The sequence below is a fragment of the Agelaius phoeniceus genome, chromosome 9 (assembly GCF_051311805.1).
Source record: "Agelaius phoeniceus isolate bAgePho1 chromosome 9, bAgePho1.hap1, whole genome shotgun sequence".
Classification (NCBI taxonomy): domain Eukaryota; kingdom Metazoa; phylum Chordata; class Aves; order Passeriformes; family Icteridae; genus Agelaius; species Agelaius phoeniceus.
Window position 1 is genome coordinate 35,212,921 of NC_135273.1, and position 16,690 is coordinate 35,229,610.

The 16,690-nt window shown below is 43.6% G+C and overlaps 1 protein-coding gene across 4 annotated transcripts in view; it reads left to right on the forward strand.

The window, feature by feature from the left end:
• The window catches only part of CTNNA3 (catenin alpha 3), a 440,676-nt gene that overhangs the window by 385,390 nt on the left and 38,596 nt on the right, over window positions 1–16,690 (forward strand). For all 4 annotated transcript variants that reach the window (XM_077183545.1, XM_054637288.2, XM_077183546.1 and 1 more), the window contains one exon: window positions 422–603. In XM_077183545.1, coding sequence (XP_077039660.1) covers window positions 422–603 — 182 coding nt within the window. The remainder of the gene's footprint in view (window positions 1–421; window positions 604–16,690) is intronic.

Consider the following 16,690-nt stretch of genomic DNA (forward strand, 5'->3'; position numbering starts at 1 on the left):
AGCATACCTGAGTGTTTCAGGACAATTAACCCTTTTCATTGACTATTTTGTACCTGAATAAATACTGCATTTTGTAATTTTTACATGTATCATACTTAAAACTGCTCCTTAGCCATAGGAAACAGGAAAATTTTTCAGTCATATTTCATAAAGGCTGTTTGGAAGAATTTAATAATCTCTCTCTTGCTATGTTAAAATGAATGATTTCAGGAACATCACTTCCCCTATTACACTGAGGTTATTTATTTGGCCCCATCCAGTGACAACATACAAGTTCTGAAATTTAGAAGTGCTCAAACTCAAGCAGTTGGCTCAGGCCATAATGTGTTTAAACTGTGTATTTATTAATGTGCAGTGGTTTTGTTTAAAAAATAAAATACTCTGACATAGATGTTTTACAAATCAAATGATTCTGTTTTAGGCCAAGATGACTCAATTGCCAGAAGCTGAAAAGGAAAAGATAGCTGAGCAAGTGGCTGACTTCAAAAAAGTCAAGAGTAAGCTTGATGCAGAGATTGAAATCTGGGATGATACCAGCAATGACATAATTGTTCTCGCCAAGAGGATGTGTGTGATTATGATGGAGATGACTGACTTCACAAGGTAATTACATTAAAAAAAGGTTCTTGGATATTTAGAAATGCTGGAGGCCATTGTCACACTGTTAGAGCAGCAAATACAGAGTCAGCTCACAGCATCTCTGCAAAGTTGAGTGGCTCAGCTAATGCAATACATCAGGTAGGAGCACTGAAGTGTTGGGGGATTTGATGTTTTAAATTATGCTTATCTCTAATTTTTTGCCTTTGTCCTCTCTTATTAATTTGTTGGTAGGGTTTTTGCACATGTTTTAGCACTTTTATTTCTGCTCTCAGTGAAAGGGGAAAAGTAACAAAATAATCTTGATTTTAAGCTGTAGATTTCTCATCTGTTGTTCTGTCTACTTGTATCAGAGCATGCTGTCAAGCATGAAACACTCTGTACAGAGCCCATGTGTGACAGTACACATTCAAATTCATACATATTTTAGATCCCATTATTGCTGTTGCTTTCATGAGAACTCTTGTGCTGCTAGATGTAGTTTAAAAAATGAAGAGTACCCGAGCAGATAGCTCTCAAAGCTGGTATTTCTTTCTGCTGCCATTGTGTGTTTGATGATGGCCTTACAACAGGAAACAAGTTTAAGTGCAGGAGCTTTTTCTGCCGTGCTCTGAATTAAATGATGTGTAAATCTCATCAAAATGATGATAACAAAGGAAGATACTCGTGGTGGTGTCTGTATTTCCTTTCCCCCCCAGTCTAGCTAGCAGTAAAATAGTTGCTGACAAGTGAAGCTGTTACACACAGCCACTCTTGCAGGACACTTACTGCCTCCTGAAATCAGTCCTTTAATGCAAGAGACAAAGAACATTCTCTTTGTGTCTTGGTGGGTGTCAGTGAACAGGGTTGCATCGAGCTGAACCAGCTGGGACAGAGCTGGGCTCTGCTGCAGGCTCTTTCTGGGGAAGGCAGCTGTTGCATTTTATCAGACTGGCACTTTCAAATCCACTGCAAGTGAGAGGGGGGTAAAGACCTGCATGGAGAAGTCTGCAATCCATTATAAAATTGGTTTTAAATATCTCCTTCAGTAAGAAGTTCTGTTTCTTCTTTAATGATGCCAGATGAAGTCTGGCAAAAGGAAGATTTGTATCTGTCTGAGTAATAGGTGAACTCTTGTGGCTCTTCCTCTTATTGTTGCTTTTCAAAGGTAGCAGTTGTATGTGCTGAGAAGCACAGCTGGCTCTTCATTTCCTGCTCTGTGGAAATCTGGGAACAGGTGGTAGAATTGTTTAGGTTGGAAAAGATCCTTAAGGTCGTTGAGTCCATCCATTTACCCAGCACCACCACGTTCATTTGCTAAACCATGTCCCAAAGTGCCACATCCATAGGTTTTTGAACTCTTCCAAGGATGATGCTTCCACCACTTCCCTGGACAGCCTCTTTCACTGCTGGACTACCTTTTCAGTGGAGAAATTTTCCTTGATATCTAACAGAAACCTCCCCTTGGTGCAACTTGAAGCCATTCCTCATTCTGTCACTTGTCCCCTGGGAGCAGAGCCCTATCCCCCCTGGCTGTACCCTCCTGTCAGGGAGTTGTGCAGAGCCAGAGAATTCCCCCTGAGCCTCCTTTTCCCCAGGCTGAGCCCCCCCAGCTCCCTGAGCTGCTCCAGAACCTTTCCCAGCTCTTTTGCCCTTCTCTGGACACCCAGGGCATGAATATTGCAGAAGGCACAGCAAGCACCAGCTCACCTTAGGGTCTGAGCTCACCACTCTGTAACTCCCAAGTTCTTGAACATGGAAGAAATAAAAGATCCTGACATTTTGTATTTGTTACATCAGAAGCTACTCAAACAAATAGTAAATTTGTGTATTTGAGTCACTTGTTACATAAGCTGATTGCTGCTGTTCTTCATATGGTATTACCTTGCATTCATTGTTATTTAATCTCAGTGAGTGAATTTCAAAGTTTTGGGTTTTTTGCTCTGTCTTCTGTATAAGTAAATAGCAAGAAATGGCCTGACCTGCTGTAACAGTTTTCATAATATTTTAGTGGAACTACTCTAATTTCTCTCCTGATTGGCTAAAAATGTACAAGAAAATCCCAGGGTTGCATTTGGTTTGTTCCGTTTTTCCCTAAGCTTTATGTTTAAATGGAGCAGGATCCTTGTTTTCCATTGCCAAAGCAGACCTACGATTAAAAAGATATTTGCCAATAAGCATACCTAAGTCCCTTTTGCTCATATAAGGGAATGTGTATCTAATTCAAGCGGTGCTTTGGATCACAACACTGGAACTTGTAAGTCCTGTTGAGAAAGGAGCAAGGAAGGGTCAGTGGTGTAAGCATAAAGGAAGCTCTGGTATCAAGCTTTGAGAATAGTTTTGCTGTTTGAGCCCTGTGCACCAGGGGAAAGTTCCTTCAAACAGAGAACTGCAGGATGTTTCTGCAGGATTTTCACAGCACTTTGATGATAGGAACGTTCCAACCAGGGCTCAGGTAAGATTGGGACACCAGGCAGAGCTGGCTGCTGTGTCAGAGGTGATTCTGACAGAGGTAGATGCACCACAGAGACACCAGTGCTGGTAACTGGCCTGGCTGGGATGTTCCACAGCCTGCCCTGACAGCATGCAGCCCATGGATTCAGGATTCACAGTGCCTTTTGAAGGCTCTGGAACAATCCCTGTCACTTTTCTGTAGTGTAAAGACTAAATGAGAATCACTGGGCTTTTACCCTTACCCATTCTGTAGATTGTTCAATTCCAAATGGGGCCATATGAACACTTTCTTTAAACAAAAGAGTGCAGCTCTTAGCAAACTGTTCAGAAAGTGTCTCATATTTGTTCTTGCTACTTGACATTTGTTTCTAAAATGGCATCAATATTGGAGTTAATATGAGAAATATAGGGAAAATAGCAACACAAATTAACAAGACAAGAAAAAAGTAGATCTAGCAAAGTCATCCTCCAAAAGCTGTCCCCTGTTATCCTTGCAGTAAGACTAAATGTAATTCTCTAGTACTTCAAGGATTGCAGCTTGCCTAAACTTTTCTCTCTGTAGTACTCCTGGTTACCACCAAGTGCAGCTGCCTTTTTGGGCAGGGCTCCTCACCTGGTAATAGCCAGAGTCTTAATTCACAGCCTTAATTCATCTGGGCTTCTAGTCTTTGCTTGGGAAAGCAAATTGAGATGGCAGTTCTGTAGTTACTGCATTCAAAGAGGCCATGAGACACACAGATGACAGAGGACAGAAAAGAGTTCTATTCCTAGTCAAGTTCCTCACCATAACTCACTATTTGATTTACTTTTCCTGGTGCCCCTTCCCACTTCAGAGTTACCTGTGATCCTCCTGTGATTTCCCATCCAGCAGCCAGATGCTTTTGAAATTCTGTGGAGCTTTTTCATTGCATCCTGAAATCTGCTGCCTTCCTTGCCTTTTTCTGACCCTCCTAGCCCTCAGATTTGTATCAGCTCCACCCAGCTCCTCTCACCCACGTGGAAGTCCCATATCCCAGCTCTCCTGCTCAGTCTTATTCCCGTCACCAACCTGGTCTGTCAGTGCCACAAAAGGCAATGGTACCTTTGTTAGTAACCCCCTGAACCAAGTGTCATTGCAGTCACAGTTCAGCTTGAGATACATGTAGGAATTGCCCTTTTCCCTTCCCTTCCTGCTCGTCTCTGGACATTCACTGCTCAGCACTGTTTCATTAAGCATCTGGGATGCTTTTGAGAGTCCATAGCTGCTCAGTGTTTGCATCATAAGCCTTAGGATGAGAACAAACAACTTCCACTTTAAATGATTTCATCAAAAATCACTTAAAGATTGAAGGTTGTAAATGTTTGCTAACAGAGGTGCTTTCCAGCTGAGTTATCAGAAAGGACAGTTGTTTTGGAGACAGTGGCTTTGGGCAAAGAACGTGAACCTCTCCTTTGGGTTCTGTGTTAAGAGCAGCTTCTGCTTGTGTTACTCACATGAAGGTGTTCTGTAAGGTCAGCTTGTTTCCTGGGTGAGGGCAGTTCAGTTGTGTGTGCATGCTTGCATGTGATTATCCCCATGCCTTGTCAGACAGAGCCAGCAGGATTCCCTTGCTCCAGCAGGGCAGGCTAAGCAGGTACATCCTGCTGTTAAAACGAGCAGCAGAACTGCATTAGTGCAGTGGTGCCAGGGCAGTGAAAGGGTTTGCAGTGCTCAGGATCCTGACTGTCCTGCCAGGGCTGTGTGCAATGGCCTCGGGCAGGTGTTGCTCTCAAATAAACAGGAGCTCTCAGCTTTGTGATGGATTCTTGAGGGTGTCAAGTTAAACAGTGTAGCAAAATCAGCTGATATGGCTCCTTCTCCCTGAATGTCACAGAGCTTCTAATATTTACACAAATAAGTCAGGATTTTGAAGGCAGATCCAGTATCTGTGTCTTCCTGTCCATCCCAAAAACTGAGTCTGAATTTCCTTTACACTACTACTGTGTCTTTATTAATGATACTTGCATAGAATGTGATATTTCATATGATACTTTTGTAGATGCTTCTGCCATTTTTATAGTAGAAATCATTTCAGCTGATTCTTAAATATGTACATCAGCAAGTATTTAATCTGATTTGGCAGTTGTTACTCAATATAGTTCTAATAGTTAGTGCTAAATATTCATCCTTCAATAGTTACATTTCTAAAACAATTATAAAATCCAAATATATTACTTATTTTATACAACCCTTATTCCAAAGGGAAAATCACCTGGTGGATGGAAGTCTTAGAAGCAAAAGAGAAACATTCAAAGAAATAAAAATAATTTAACAGTTTGGCTCTGTGACAGTGTTACTCCAAGTATTTATATATATCCAGTTTGCCTGCAAGCTAAGTGGATTAATTTTTCCTGTAGTAGACACAATTACCATCAATATTAATATTATTAAACAAACACAGTAGCTCATGAATGCACAGTCTGATTTAGATCCTTCTGCTAGGGATTAAACATTAGAATTCCCTCAGTGCTTTTCTGGTGGTGGCAGTGTGCAGCTGCAGAGGGTGTTGGAGCAGAGGCACACCCTTCACATGGCTGCTCTTTGCAGCTTAACAAAGCATGGTGAATACTTGTAAACCAATACAGTGAGCAGCTAATGGCCAAAATAATGAGCACAACATTTCTTCCTTTCCTCTGCAGCATTTCTGTGGTAAAGTACAGCTGACTCATGTACAGCTGCAGTCAGGAAACAGGTTTTGCTACTACTCATAACTGGAGTAGAAATACTAAAGGGAAAGGATAAACTGGAGCTGCCTGTCAGCCTCAACAGTAGGAAGAGGACAGGTACATACACAGGCCTGCATCAGCTTTGTTTTTGCAGTCTTCTGTTCTTTTTGTGTCACCTGTTGTTCCTTAACCACAACCGTTTTAGGCTCTTCTGTTCTCTGCCTGCGCTGTCAGAGCCAAAACACACATTTCTCTCATCTCCGAGTGCTGCTGCTGACTGCAGGCAGTACATGACATTCAGAATGCTCTGGTACAGGCAGGAGAGACTCCTAAGTCCCTGAAATTGTTCTTGGAATTTCTGGGAAAATAAAAGCTCTTTAGCAAATGTCAGGACAGAAAGATGTTCTGTTATTATTTCTTCCCTCTCTCAGTGAGATAATTATATAGATAATTATGGATATCTTTCTATAAGACAAGCATGTGTAATTATTTCACAGTTTATCTATTGCCTCTTTCCTTGGAAGGGTGAGGCATTCACAGTTTGTTCTTTCGTTTAAAAACTGTTTTTAAAAAAGGTACTTTACTAGTGCAACTTCCATTTCCTTGGAACAGAAATGAAAATGAACATAACACTGTCTTTTTATTGAGTTTAACAGTTGCAGTCAGTCTCTTGAAAGAAAGGTGACAAAAAATTATTTTTGCTTGACATTTGACCTTTCTATGTTTCAACTTTTTATATTGCCAATGCTTGCAAACCATTTTTTAAATATTCTTACTTTCCTGCAAGAAAACCAGATTGTGATAAAAGTAGCAGGGCTCAGAAATTGAACCTTTTTTATGAATGGCACTTTTTTCATATGGACATGAAAGTTAATTTAAGATAATGTTTTAATTGATTTTAAACAAACAGTCATTTGCAGCTGGAATGGGAAATGACTCCTAAATTTCATGTATACGGGTAGAAATCAAGACACAAAGAGAATTCTCCCAGTCATCTGGTTAAAAGTCTTGTGTAAAACTCTTCAGCTTAAAAATTCTGGTGGTGATTTACTTGTGTGATGTGCTTAGTTGACTTACTGCTGGACTGTGTGAAGCCACTTCTGAATCATTTCTTGCTTGCTGTAGGATGCCTTGTAGTCATGGAAGCTGTGAAGATTAATTCCTCTGATTAGAGCAATTACATGCTCCACATCCTAAAGGAATTTTATAAATTGAAGTCCAAAAAATGTGCTCCATTTTAAACAGTAAGGCTTAGTTGTGCTGTTTGTGCAGAAGTCCTTAGTTTGTGCTGATGTGTGTCATACCTCATGCGTGGATAAGCACAGGGCAAAGCAATACTGACACAACCTCCCTGTCCCGGTGTCCAAACGTGACTGGTATTTACCTGAACACAGGAGATCCTCAGAACAATCAGAGAGAACAGCTGGTGCTTGTTTTTTATTTTTCCTGTAGTCCTGTGTGAGATTTTAGTGAATTCCTTGCATTTTTAGCAATATTACAATTAGTGTAACAGTTATTTCAGAGTATCTAGTACTACAATCCTTAGCATAAAAGTTGAGGCAAAAAAAGAGAAGAGATTGAGATGTTTGTTGGTTGGCAGAGAGGATCATGAGGACCTATTGTCCACGCATATGCATAGTCAACAAATTAATAAATGGAGACATACTCAAATATAGCTAAATCACAAATAAGGCAGACAAACAGATCTATGTAGCCTCTGGCAGAAGTCTGTTCAGGACCAGAAGCAAATCAAGTACAAATCAGAGTGTACATTACAGCAAATGCAACCCTATTTTAGCGACAAGCTGTAAGTCTTGTGCTGGAAAGAGCCATCTTCTGCCTTTCATCTTTAGGGTCTGCTATAGTCAGAGGACAAAGGGATTTCGGAGCTCTCAAGTATCAGCTCCTATCAGCGGAGGCATCAGGAGTGTAAAGAGGAGTTCAGGCAGTAATTGCACAGCTTCCAGGGCAGATTTCCGGGGAGCTGGGAGGGCTGTGGTGGGACATGTCCTTTGGGTCCAGCAGAGCAGGTCCGAGCCGTGCCCGTGTGAGCGGCACCGGGCCCGAGCCGGGGCTGCCCTGCACCAGTTCCGGGGCGCTCAGCACTTCGCACGGCGGGCACAGCTGGCTCAGCCCCCCAGCAGGGGCAGCGGGAACCTCGGAGCTCTGGGTTCTGCAGGGCAGCCACACTGCCTGGGCAAATCTGGCAGCCACACTCCACTGCCGTCGCTCAGCGCCTTCCTTCTTGTCCCGGGGAAGCAGGAGAGGTGCCGAGACTGTGAGGGCGTAGCCGGCTGCTCCCTGAGGGAGGAGGCCGGGGCGGTGCAGACACGGCGGGCGCTGAGCACCGCACCGGGGTGTGGCAGCAGCCCAGGCTGCTGGGAATCACTGCCAGTCCCAGCCAGGCGGAGCAGGGAGCAGCTCCATGGTCCCTTGACGTGTGCAGAGCTGGGCTGGGGCATGTCCCCGAGCCTGCCCGGGGGAAAAGCTGCTGGCGAGGCAGGGTCAGCCCCAGGCAGAGGGCAGGGCTGGGGCAGCTGTAGCTGTGAGCCAGGGCTGGGCTGGGGTGCAGGGCAGAGCTTAACTGGGGCTCTGGGCTGTGCGAGGGGCCCAGTGAGCCTGGGCCTGCAGCGCTGAGAGCTCTGGGCTTTGTGAGGGGCCCAGTGAGCCTGGGCCTGCAGCGCTGAGGGCTCTGGGCTGTGCGAGGGGCCCAGTGAGCCTGGGCTGCAGCGCTGAGGGCTCTGGGCTGTGCGAGGGGCCCAGTGAGCCTGGGCTGCGGTGCTGAGAGCTCTGGGCTTTGTGAGGGGCCCAGTGAGCCTGGGCTGCCGCGCTGAGGGCTCTGGGCGGCGGCAGCGCTGAGGGCTCTGGGCGGCGGCAGCGCTGAGGGCTCTGGGCGGCGGCAGCGCTGAGGGCTCTGGGCGGCGGCAGCGCTGAGGGCTCTGGGCCGTAGCACCGCTGAGGGGTCCGGGCCGCAGCAGGGCTGAGGGTTCCGGGCAGTAGCAGCGCTGAGGGGTCCGGGCAGCAGTGCTGAGGGTCACCGGTGCCCTGGGGCTGTGGCACCGGGCACAGCAGGGCTGGAAGCCGGGATCCCCTGGGATACTTGGGTATGAATGAGGTGGTGATCGGTGATGAGCTGGCATTCTGTCCTCAGGACAGTGTTCAGGGAACTCATAACAATGCCAATTTTGTAGCATTCTCCAAAGGCACGGCATGGAACCTGCCTTTGATCTTCAGTGTCTTGCACAAGTCTCGTTTTTATGTTTATTTTGCTCAAGCTGTTGTTGGGTGAGAGCACCCAGCAATGCCTCCTAGGAAAATAAAGAAGCAGTCATTAAAAAAGCAAAACACCTCTCCCAGCTTTTTACCCTTTAAAATATAGGCCTATTTTTATGGGATTTATTTGCTATATTTTGTATATGCTATATATTTTTGGCTATAACACCATATGTTCAGGTTCCTCCTGAATTAATTAACAGAAGTTAGAAGCTTAAACCTTTGGAGGGCTTCCAAGAAATAAGACTGGAACTTTTGCAGTTATCAGCCCCTTCATTGGAAGGGTAGGCACAGCAGTGAATTAATTACAACCAGAAATTTGACATAAAATATTAGTTACTTTTTTTTCCCTGTGAGTTTAATGCTGATTCAAATGGAAGTTTTGCTTCCAGGAGATCAGTCATGTTCAGAGTATGATGTACACCCACATTTCTCTTGACAATTTATTATCTAAGAATGGATGCATGGCAGTTACTGCACTGTTGACCTGGCTGGTGAAACAGAAGTCTGGAGTTGTCACTGCAGAGTTTGTGAACTTGATAATACAGATAGCACCTAATGGGGGTACATAAAAATGAGTGGTAGTTGCAGATAGTGAAATAGAAAGGAAGCAGATCAGTGGGAATTGCTTTTGAGGCTGAATAGGCTTTGCAGAGCTGGTGATGCCTCAGGGGGCTGCTCGTGGCTACCAGCATGAGATGACTGCAGTGAAGGGGTGCTGCTGTCTTGACTGGCACTCTGATCTCAGTGGGGAGGCAAGTGGGCAGTCCAGAGAAAGGAATGAGGGACAGGCACTTCCCTGCCATCTTCTCCAGCTTCTTTTTGCCTTAGCAATACTATCAACTTTGTATATCAAGGTTTCTCTATCAGAATATAAAATGGGAAAAAATTGATGCCTTTTAAGTCATGTTTTCCAAAACAAAGAGATTTTATAACACAAACGATTTTCTTTTATATTCACATATACAATAAGTTCGTATGCACTGGAGAAGAACCAGGTTTTGTCTCTTTGTGTTCTGGATGTGACTGCTGTCATTGTGTAGGTGAGGTGAGGGCACAGCATACCCTGAAAACCAGGTGGATGTGGTACCTAGCTGTACCCAAATCAGCTGCAGGCTCCCCAGATTGTGTGTCTGGCTTTGGTTGTTTTGGATGCCAGCAGTACAGTCTAGGCTGGGGAGAAGAAGTATAGCTAGAATTTTCTCTACTGAAATATATTACTTCAGTTGTTCTGAAATAATTATTTTATTATTGCTTTCCCCTCCTCCCTAGACCGAGAACTGCAGCACTTGCTGTAGTCACCCTTTTCTGTGCAGATGAAGGGATGGTTATTTCAGAGAGCTAAGGCTTTTGTTTTTCCAAAATCACTTCTCCTGCATTAGTTCTCATCCCTCTCTTCACCCTAATAAATGTCCGACTTGCTTCTCTCTGAGTGATCAACCCACAGGAAATAATTTCCACAGAGAGAGAACCTTTGGTTTCTTTATGGCCAAGAGTCAGGCCATGGAGTTGCCATCAAATAAAATATAACTGTTCCCAGAAGCTGCAGGGTTGCAAACACTCTTACTGTATTTCCTATATAATTAATTTTATTTAGTAATATTTTAGTTTAGTTTTCTTCCTGGAGTATACATACTTCTGAGAAAAACTATGCACAAATGCTCACCTTGGGAGCACAGTGAACAACAGAAACAGTGGTGAACTGCTTTTTTCTGCTGAAATTATGACTAGAGTCTGTTCCAAACTTTTTTAATTAAACCAGGACCTTTCACAGTTTGCATAGCCTGCCAATGGTTTTCACACTTCCTTCTTCCAAAACTATATAGGACGTTTTTCAATTCAGTACCTTTGGCAGCTGCTGTTTTGCTGCTTTTGAGAATGAAAACTCTGTCTTTCTCCTTAAGGGGGCACTGGCAGTGTCATTCAGCATCCCTCAGTGCACCTCACACTGAGCTGGCTGCTTGTAAAGGTTAGTAAATAGTTTTGCCTCTCCATCCTCCTGCCTTGTTGCCAGGCTGAGGCACAGGACTGGAGGGCAGAAGGAGGATGCCTGTAGTGAGTCTCTAGCCCAACCCCTGAGCTGGTAAGAAGATGGCTAAAGGCAGAAGTGTGGAGGGATCTGCATGGCAGATTGCAAACATAAGGTGCTCTTGTGCAGTATTTTCTCAAAGCTGTCTCAATCCCGCACTGTTAAGATCATCCAAGAGCTATTCTTGCTGCTAGGAAGCATGGACCCCATAACCTCACTGCTTGGGGGTGCTCTGTGGTGGCAGAGGGAAGGAGTGATACTGTTCAGTGTGTCTGGGGTGGGTGAGAGCTAGTGAAGGAGCTTGAGAGTTCAGTAGAGTCACTTCATCTCATGGTAAACCTATTGAAAAGCTAGTTTAAAGATCTCTGCTGTAGTCCTAGGTCTACCACAGAGATCATCCCTACACAGGCACCTCTATTCCTGCCTTAAAAGAAGTAGCTGACACTGTCATTGAAGTTATTTAGGCTGATGGAAAGGCCACAGGTCCTCAATATACCAAGAAGGAAAATAAATAAAATAACCAGACCTGTGAAGGAGGAGGGGAGAGGTGTTGTGAACATACTTCTTCCTCTAGGCCTGCCCCAGGAATGAGTGTTCTTGTGGAGAAAATGTGCTTCTGATCTGTGCATTGTCAGAGAAGGAGGAAACAGAAATGTAGTTCCTGCTTTTCAACATTCTGATCAGCTTCCCACTCCCACCTGGATGACTTGATCACTAGTTCTGTTGCTGTACTGACAGGAGTCTGTCTGTCCCTGGAGCTGAAGGCAAACTGTGGAAGCTAGGTGTAAAATTAAGAGAAGACTTGGCCGTTTACACTAACAGCTTTGACTTACTTTTAGCATTAAGCAGTGGTTTATTTTTGTTTTTGTTCATTGGTTTAAACATCTTTTTCCTGTTGACCAAATCATCTATGCAGAGCAGCATATTCAGTGGGTAATGGCTGAGAAGCCTCTTTGGTATGTATGGGCCTGTGGTAATTGCTAGACATATGGTAATGCTCTGCTCTTAAGTAACTTTTTTTTGCTGAGTGGTTATAAACAGATCATAGATCCCAGTTAATTTAGTGCTTCAAGGTTTCTGTACTGGAATATGCATGATTTTCTCTCTCTGGAATGTCTTCATTACTGCTGCCTGCTCTGTTGATACTGCTTTGAAGTAGGCCAGTCAGAGGTAGCAGATGAGGATAACATGAATATTCTAGAAGTGATTTCCTTAAAGGGTTCTCAGTGCTTGTACAGGAAGGCAGGAGCTGCAGACACCAGATGCTGGACATCTGTTAGCAGGAACTGTGAGAGCTCAGTGCTGCGTTCCACCAAGGGTTTGGCATGGTGTGGGAAGCACAGGATATGGCAGGAAGGAGCTGCTGCCAAGGGAGTTACTGCTGCTGGAAGGGGCATTGCAAGCTTCCAGTCAGTATTGCCTTTCATTTTGCATGGATGCCTGAAACATGTTCTTTGCATTTCCAAGTATTCAGGGCTATGCATGGGCAGGTCCTGTCCAGAGTGATTGTTGCACTCTACCCATATCAAGAATGTTCTGTTTCCCACACAGGGTTGCAGCTTTCCTCTGCACAAGCCATAACTTTCCTTTTGGAACCAGCAGTTCAGAATGGATTAATAAGAGAGTCAATGAGTTACTTCTCCATCATTTCCTATACCTTTTTAAACTAGCTGTGGGATTTTTTTTTTCGCTTTTTTTTCTCAAAGGGCACTTCCAGACCTGTCCATCAGATTCTCTGCAAAAGCAGTTGTTGTCCAGGCTGAACCCCCAGGATGGCAAGGCTCTCTGGTGGCATGTGGCTGGTGTTTGAGCAACAGCCCATTGTGGGGTTGGGAATGCACATCCCACATTCCCAAGGGAGAAGCACTCAGATGAGGTCTCCCCCAGCTTCTGACTGTAGGCAAACCAAACAGAAGGAGGGTGGGAGGAGGAATGATGATGGGGATGTTGTAGAGGGAAGTCCTCACTAAGTTACTCAGGGCCATTCTTCACATCTTTGCTGTCTCAGCAGCAGAAACCCTCAGGTTTTTGTCAGGATCTCAGTGAACAAGCAGCTGTTGTACTGCATTCCTTGCCAAGGCAATAACTTATTCCAGAAGTTCTCTTCAACTTTAAATCCTGTAGGTCTGAGGAAACAAGCTGCTGCTATAATTTTAGGCCTTAAAAAAAAGTGTGGTTTAATACTGATGGAAAAATCAGATGAAGTGGTGTTTTTGTTCAAGACTGCCACATTATTTTTTGGGCATGTTTTATTCAACTTAAATGCTCCCTTCCCCCTTTCCATCCTAGGAAATTTTGCCTACCATAATACAAGAAAAAATGTTTTATTCACTGGAGAGCCTGTGCCAAACATGTTTTCAAATGCTTTGTCTTGACTCAGCAAAGTGGCAGGGACACAGATGCTGATGCCAAGTAGCTTGCCTGGCTGAACTGTGTCAGTTGTGTTAATGCAATCTTCTTCAGAAGCTGTGTGTCCCTTCAGAAGAGTCTCCCGCCGCCTTTGTTGACCTCAAAGTACCTAATTAGTGGAATCAGGAGTGGCCTGTCTTGCTGAGATTGCACCAGGCAGTCCAAAACAGTAAGGAATGATCTCTGTAAGCCCCAAATTCTGGCTGCAGTGGGCAGTCTCTCAGTCAGGCCTTTCAGCAGGTGAGTTCTTGCATCACTGTGGGGAAGGAAATCCCTTCCTCACCCCAGTGTTCTGCAGCAGGAACGATGGATGCTCTCTAATTGCCAGTCAGTAGCAAATTCCTTATTCTTAAAATGCTGGCGAGGAAAGCAGAGTGGTGTAAGCTTTGAACAGCACTGTAAGAGACAGGACTGCCTGCCAAAGGCTTATTCTAGCAAACAGCACCCATGTTAATTTTTCTGAAGTCTTTGCTCTGGTTTTTTTTTTTTGTTTGTTTGTTTGTTTTGTTTTCTTTTGGGGTGTTTTTTTTTACATCAGTGGTAGATTCTAGCCAATGCCAATATTCTCCTGCCATATTGCCACTTACCTCTCACCACTGTGTGACTGCAAGAGAGCTTCCTCACTGCCATTTGATGAGCAGACAGAAATTAAGACCTTGCATGTTTTAACTGCTCTTTTTTTTGACTCATATAATACATCAGCACTTCTAACTCAGAACATTATTAAAAAATCTTTGTATGTGTATTATTTCTTGTCTTGGCACTGGAGATATGTTATTGTAGGAGAAACTCACCTACCCCCAGCATTTTTTAATTAAGTTTCATGGTTGCTGAGCAAATCTGAAAATGGGACCCCTGAAGGCTTGGAAAAGAAAAAGGAAATACAAAGAACTGCAGATGTATTATTTCAATTCTCCTGATGTTTATTCCAGTTCTGTGGTATTTTGGAGCCTGACTCATGATATTTGAGTGCTTGGGGCTGACAATACAGATTTCATTCACACAGTCTCTACGTAACACTGTGTTTATGTAAGCAGAGCCCACCATGAAAAAAGGGGAGATGTGGGGATGGGAACATCGTAACCCTTTTCCTTTGGTGCTGCAGGGCTGTTGGTAACTCCGAGTCAACCATATCAATGAGAATTTGTTTGCCTACTGTTTTTCCCAAAGTGCGAGCAAGGCACATATCAAATTGATGAAGTACAAAGAAAATGCATTTCAGTCTAAGGCTGTTCTTTGTCATTATGCAAAGTAGATATTCTTATTCTGAAAGTAGTTTCCTCTTTGCATTTTACAGCCAGGTGCTTTTTCCTCTTTAGTGAACTTGCACTGAAGTAAACTTCATCCGTACCTTCGAGAGGGCTTAGAAGTGAGAAGAGTTGGTGAGAGGATATGTCCACAGTGAGGGTGAGGCATCAGTAGTTAAGTGCTGGCATATTAGAAAAGGATATTCAGATCTTTAATTTAGTAAACCATCATTATTTGTACAGTTTGAGAAATCTTAAAACAGTGATGCTCAGATGAAGCCAAACATTTCCATAATTAACTGAATTGTCTAATTGTCTACCTAAACTCTCTCACTAGAAGCCAGTAATTCAGGTAAGGGCATGGTCTGTAGTACTATGACAAGAAGAGGGGAGATTTTCTAATCCTGAGAGTTTGAAGTTTTGTTTAAGTTGCTATATTAGAGGGAGTGTCTCTAAGTCTTTCATACAACATACTTATTATGAACACAACATGTTGTAATCACTGTACCCCGTTGTTGAAACCAAACTGTAAGTTAACGGTGCTTTTCACAGGCCATAGCAGTAAAGCAGGATGTTTTGGAAATATTTTGATAATTGGTTCTGCATATATTCAGAAACTTGTGTGGTATTTAGAAGATAGATTACTGAGCCATTAGCAGTCTAGCAATATGATCTGATATCCATATTAATAAACATCTGTCCCAGTGGCATAGCAGATGTGCTAGGTGCATATATAACATAGCATGTACATTTTTTATGAGTACTTTGTTCTTTTTTTACTACAAAATGTTTTAATTATATTATAGATAATGCTATTAGTTTCAGTTAGTGACACTGAAAGTGTGTTTATAAAAAAAAAAGAACAAATGGGGTGAGGACAATTTTCTGAGAAATTCTAAAATACTACTCTGCTAGTGGAATGAACTAATTTTGAAAGGTGAGTTTTACTGTCTTCCACTACCAGCTTCGAGCCTATCATTACAGGCTTGGGGCAGCATTTTGGTTCTGGTGGTCCTGTTTTGGTTCCTCTCTAGGTTCAGTAGGCCCCTTAAATTCCAATTGCTACTGAGTTTATAATGAATGGCATACAGAGGGCTTAGCTTTGTGACTCCCCCTGGGAAATGTCCCAGTCTGGCAAAAATTGCCATTGTTTCCTGGAGATGAAACTTGAAAACTTGATAAATGCAGCTATCATAGTTGTATAAGATACAGTAGTTTAACTACCAGAAACTTCCCTAACTCCAAAAAATTCTTCCATTCCCATGTTATGCATCCTAAACTTCATCCAATTTAAAAAGCATTTATCATAGTTACAAAATCTTTTATAATTGTGATTTTTTTTCTTTGCAAAACACAAGATGGACACTCCGAAAAGCAGTTTTGCCATAATGTAATATCCCTTTAGCCAAATACATCTTTTAAAGCAAAAATGTTAATGGTTTACTGGTAGCCCAGGTGTGGTTTTTTTAATCAGACTTTAGTATTAACTTGTATTTTTCCTGGGGTTTTTGGAAGACCGATTCCTTTGTTGTGACATTCTGGTAGTTAAATTATAATTATACCACTGGGAGGTCTTGTTCTTCAGGTAGCATTGAGAAGCTGTTAGTGAGCAGCTTGTGGGCACCAGTGTTGGCAGATAGGGTTGTTAATAGCCTATGTTCACTGCACAGGGAGCTGGCAATGGCAGCCAGGAGTACACACAGGCTGTGCCAGGACTTCCAGCCTTGGGGAAGCGTCCTTGGGATTGTTCCACAGCTGTGACCAGCCCTGCAGGGCAGGGTGCTGCAAACAGCAAGGGCTGCCCTGCAGAGGGGAAGGTGTGACCAGCCCTGCAGGGCAGGGTGCTGCAAACAGCAAGGGCTGCCCTGCAGAGGGGAAGGTGTGACCAGCCCTGCAGGGCAGGGTGCTGCAAACAGCAAGGGCTGCCCTGCAGAGGGGAAGGCAGGGTTTGCAGAGGCTCCCTGGCACCACTGCAGGTTCCTGAGACAGATGTGGCCACAGCCTGGCCTCCCTTCCA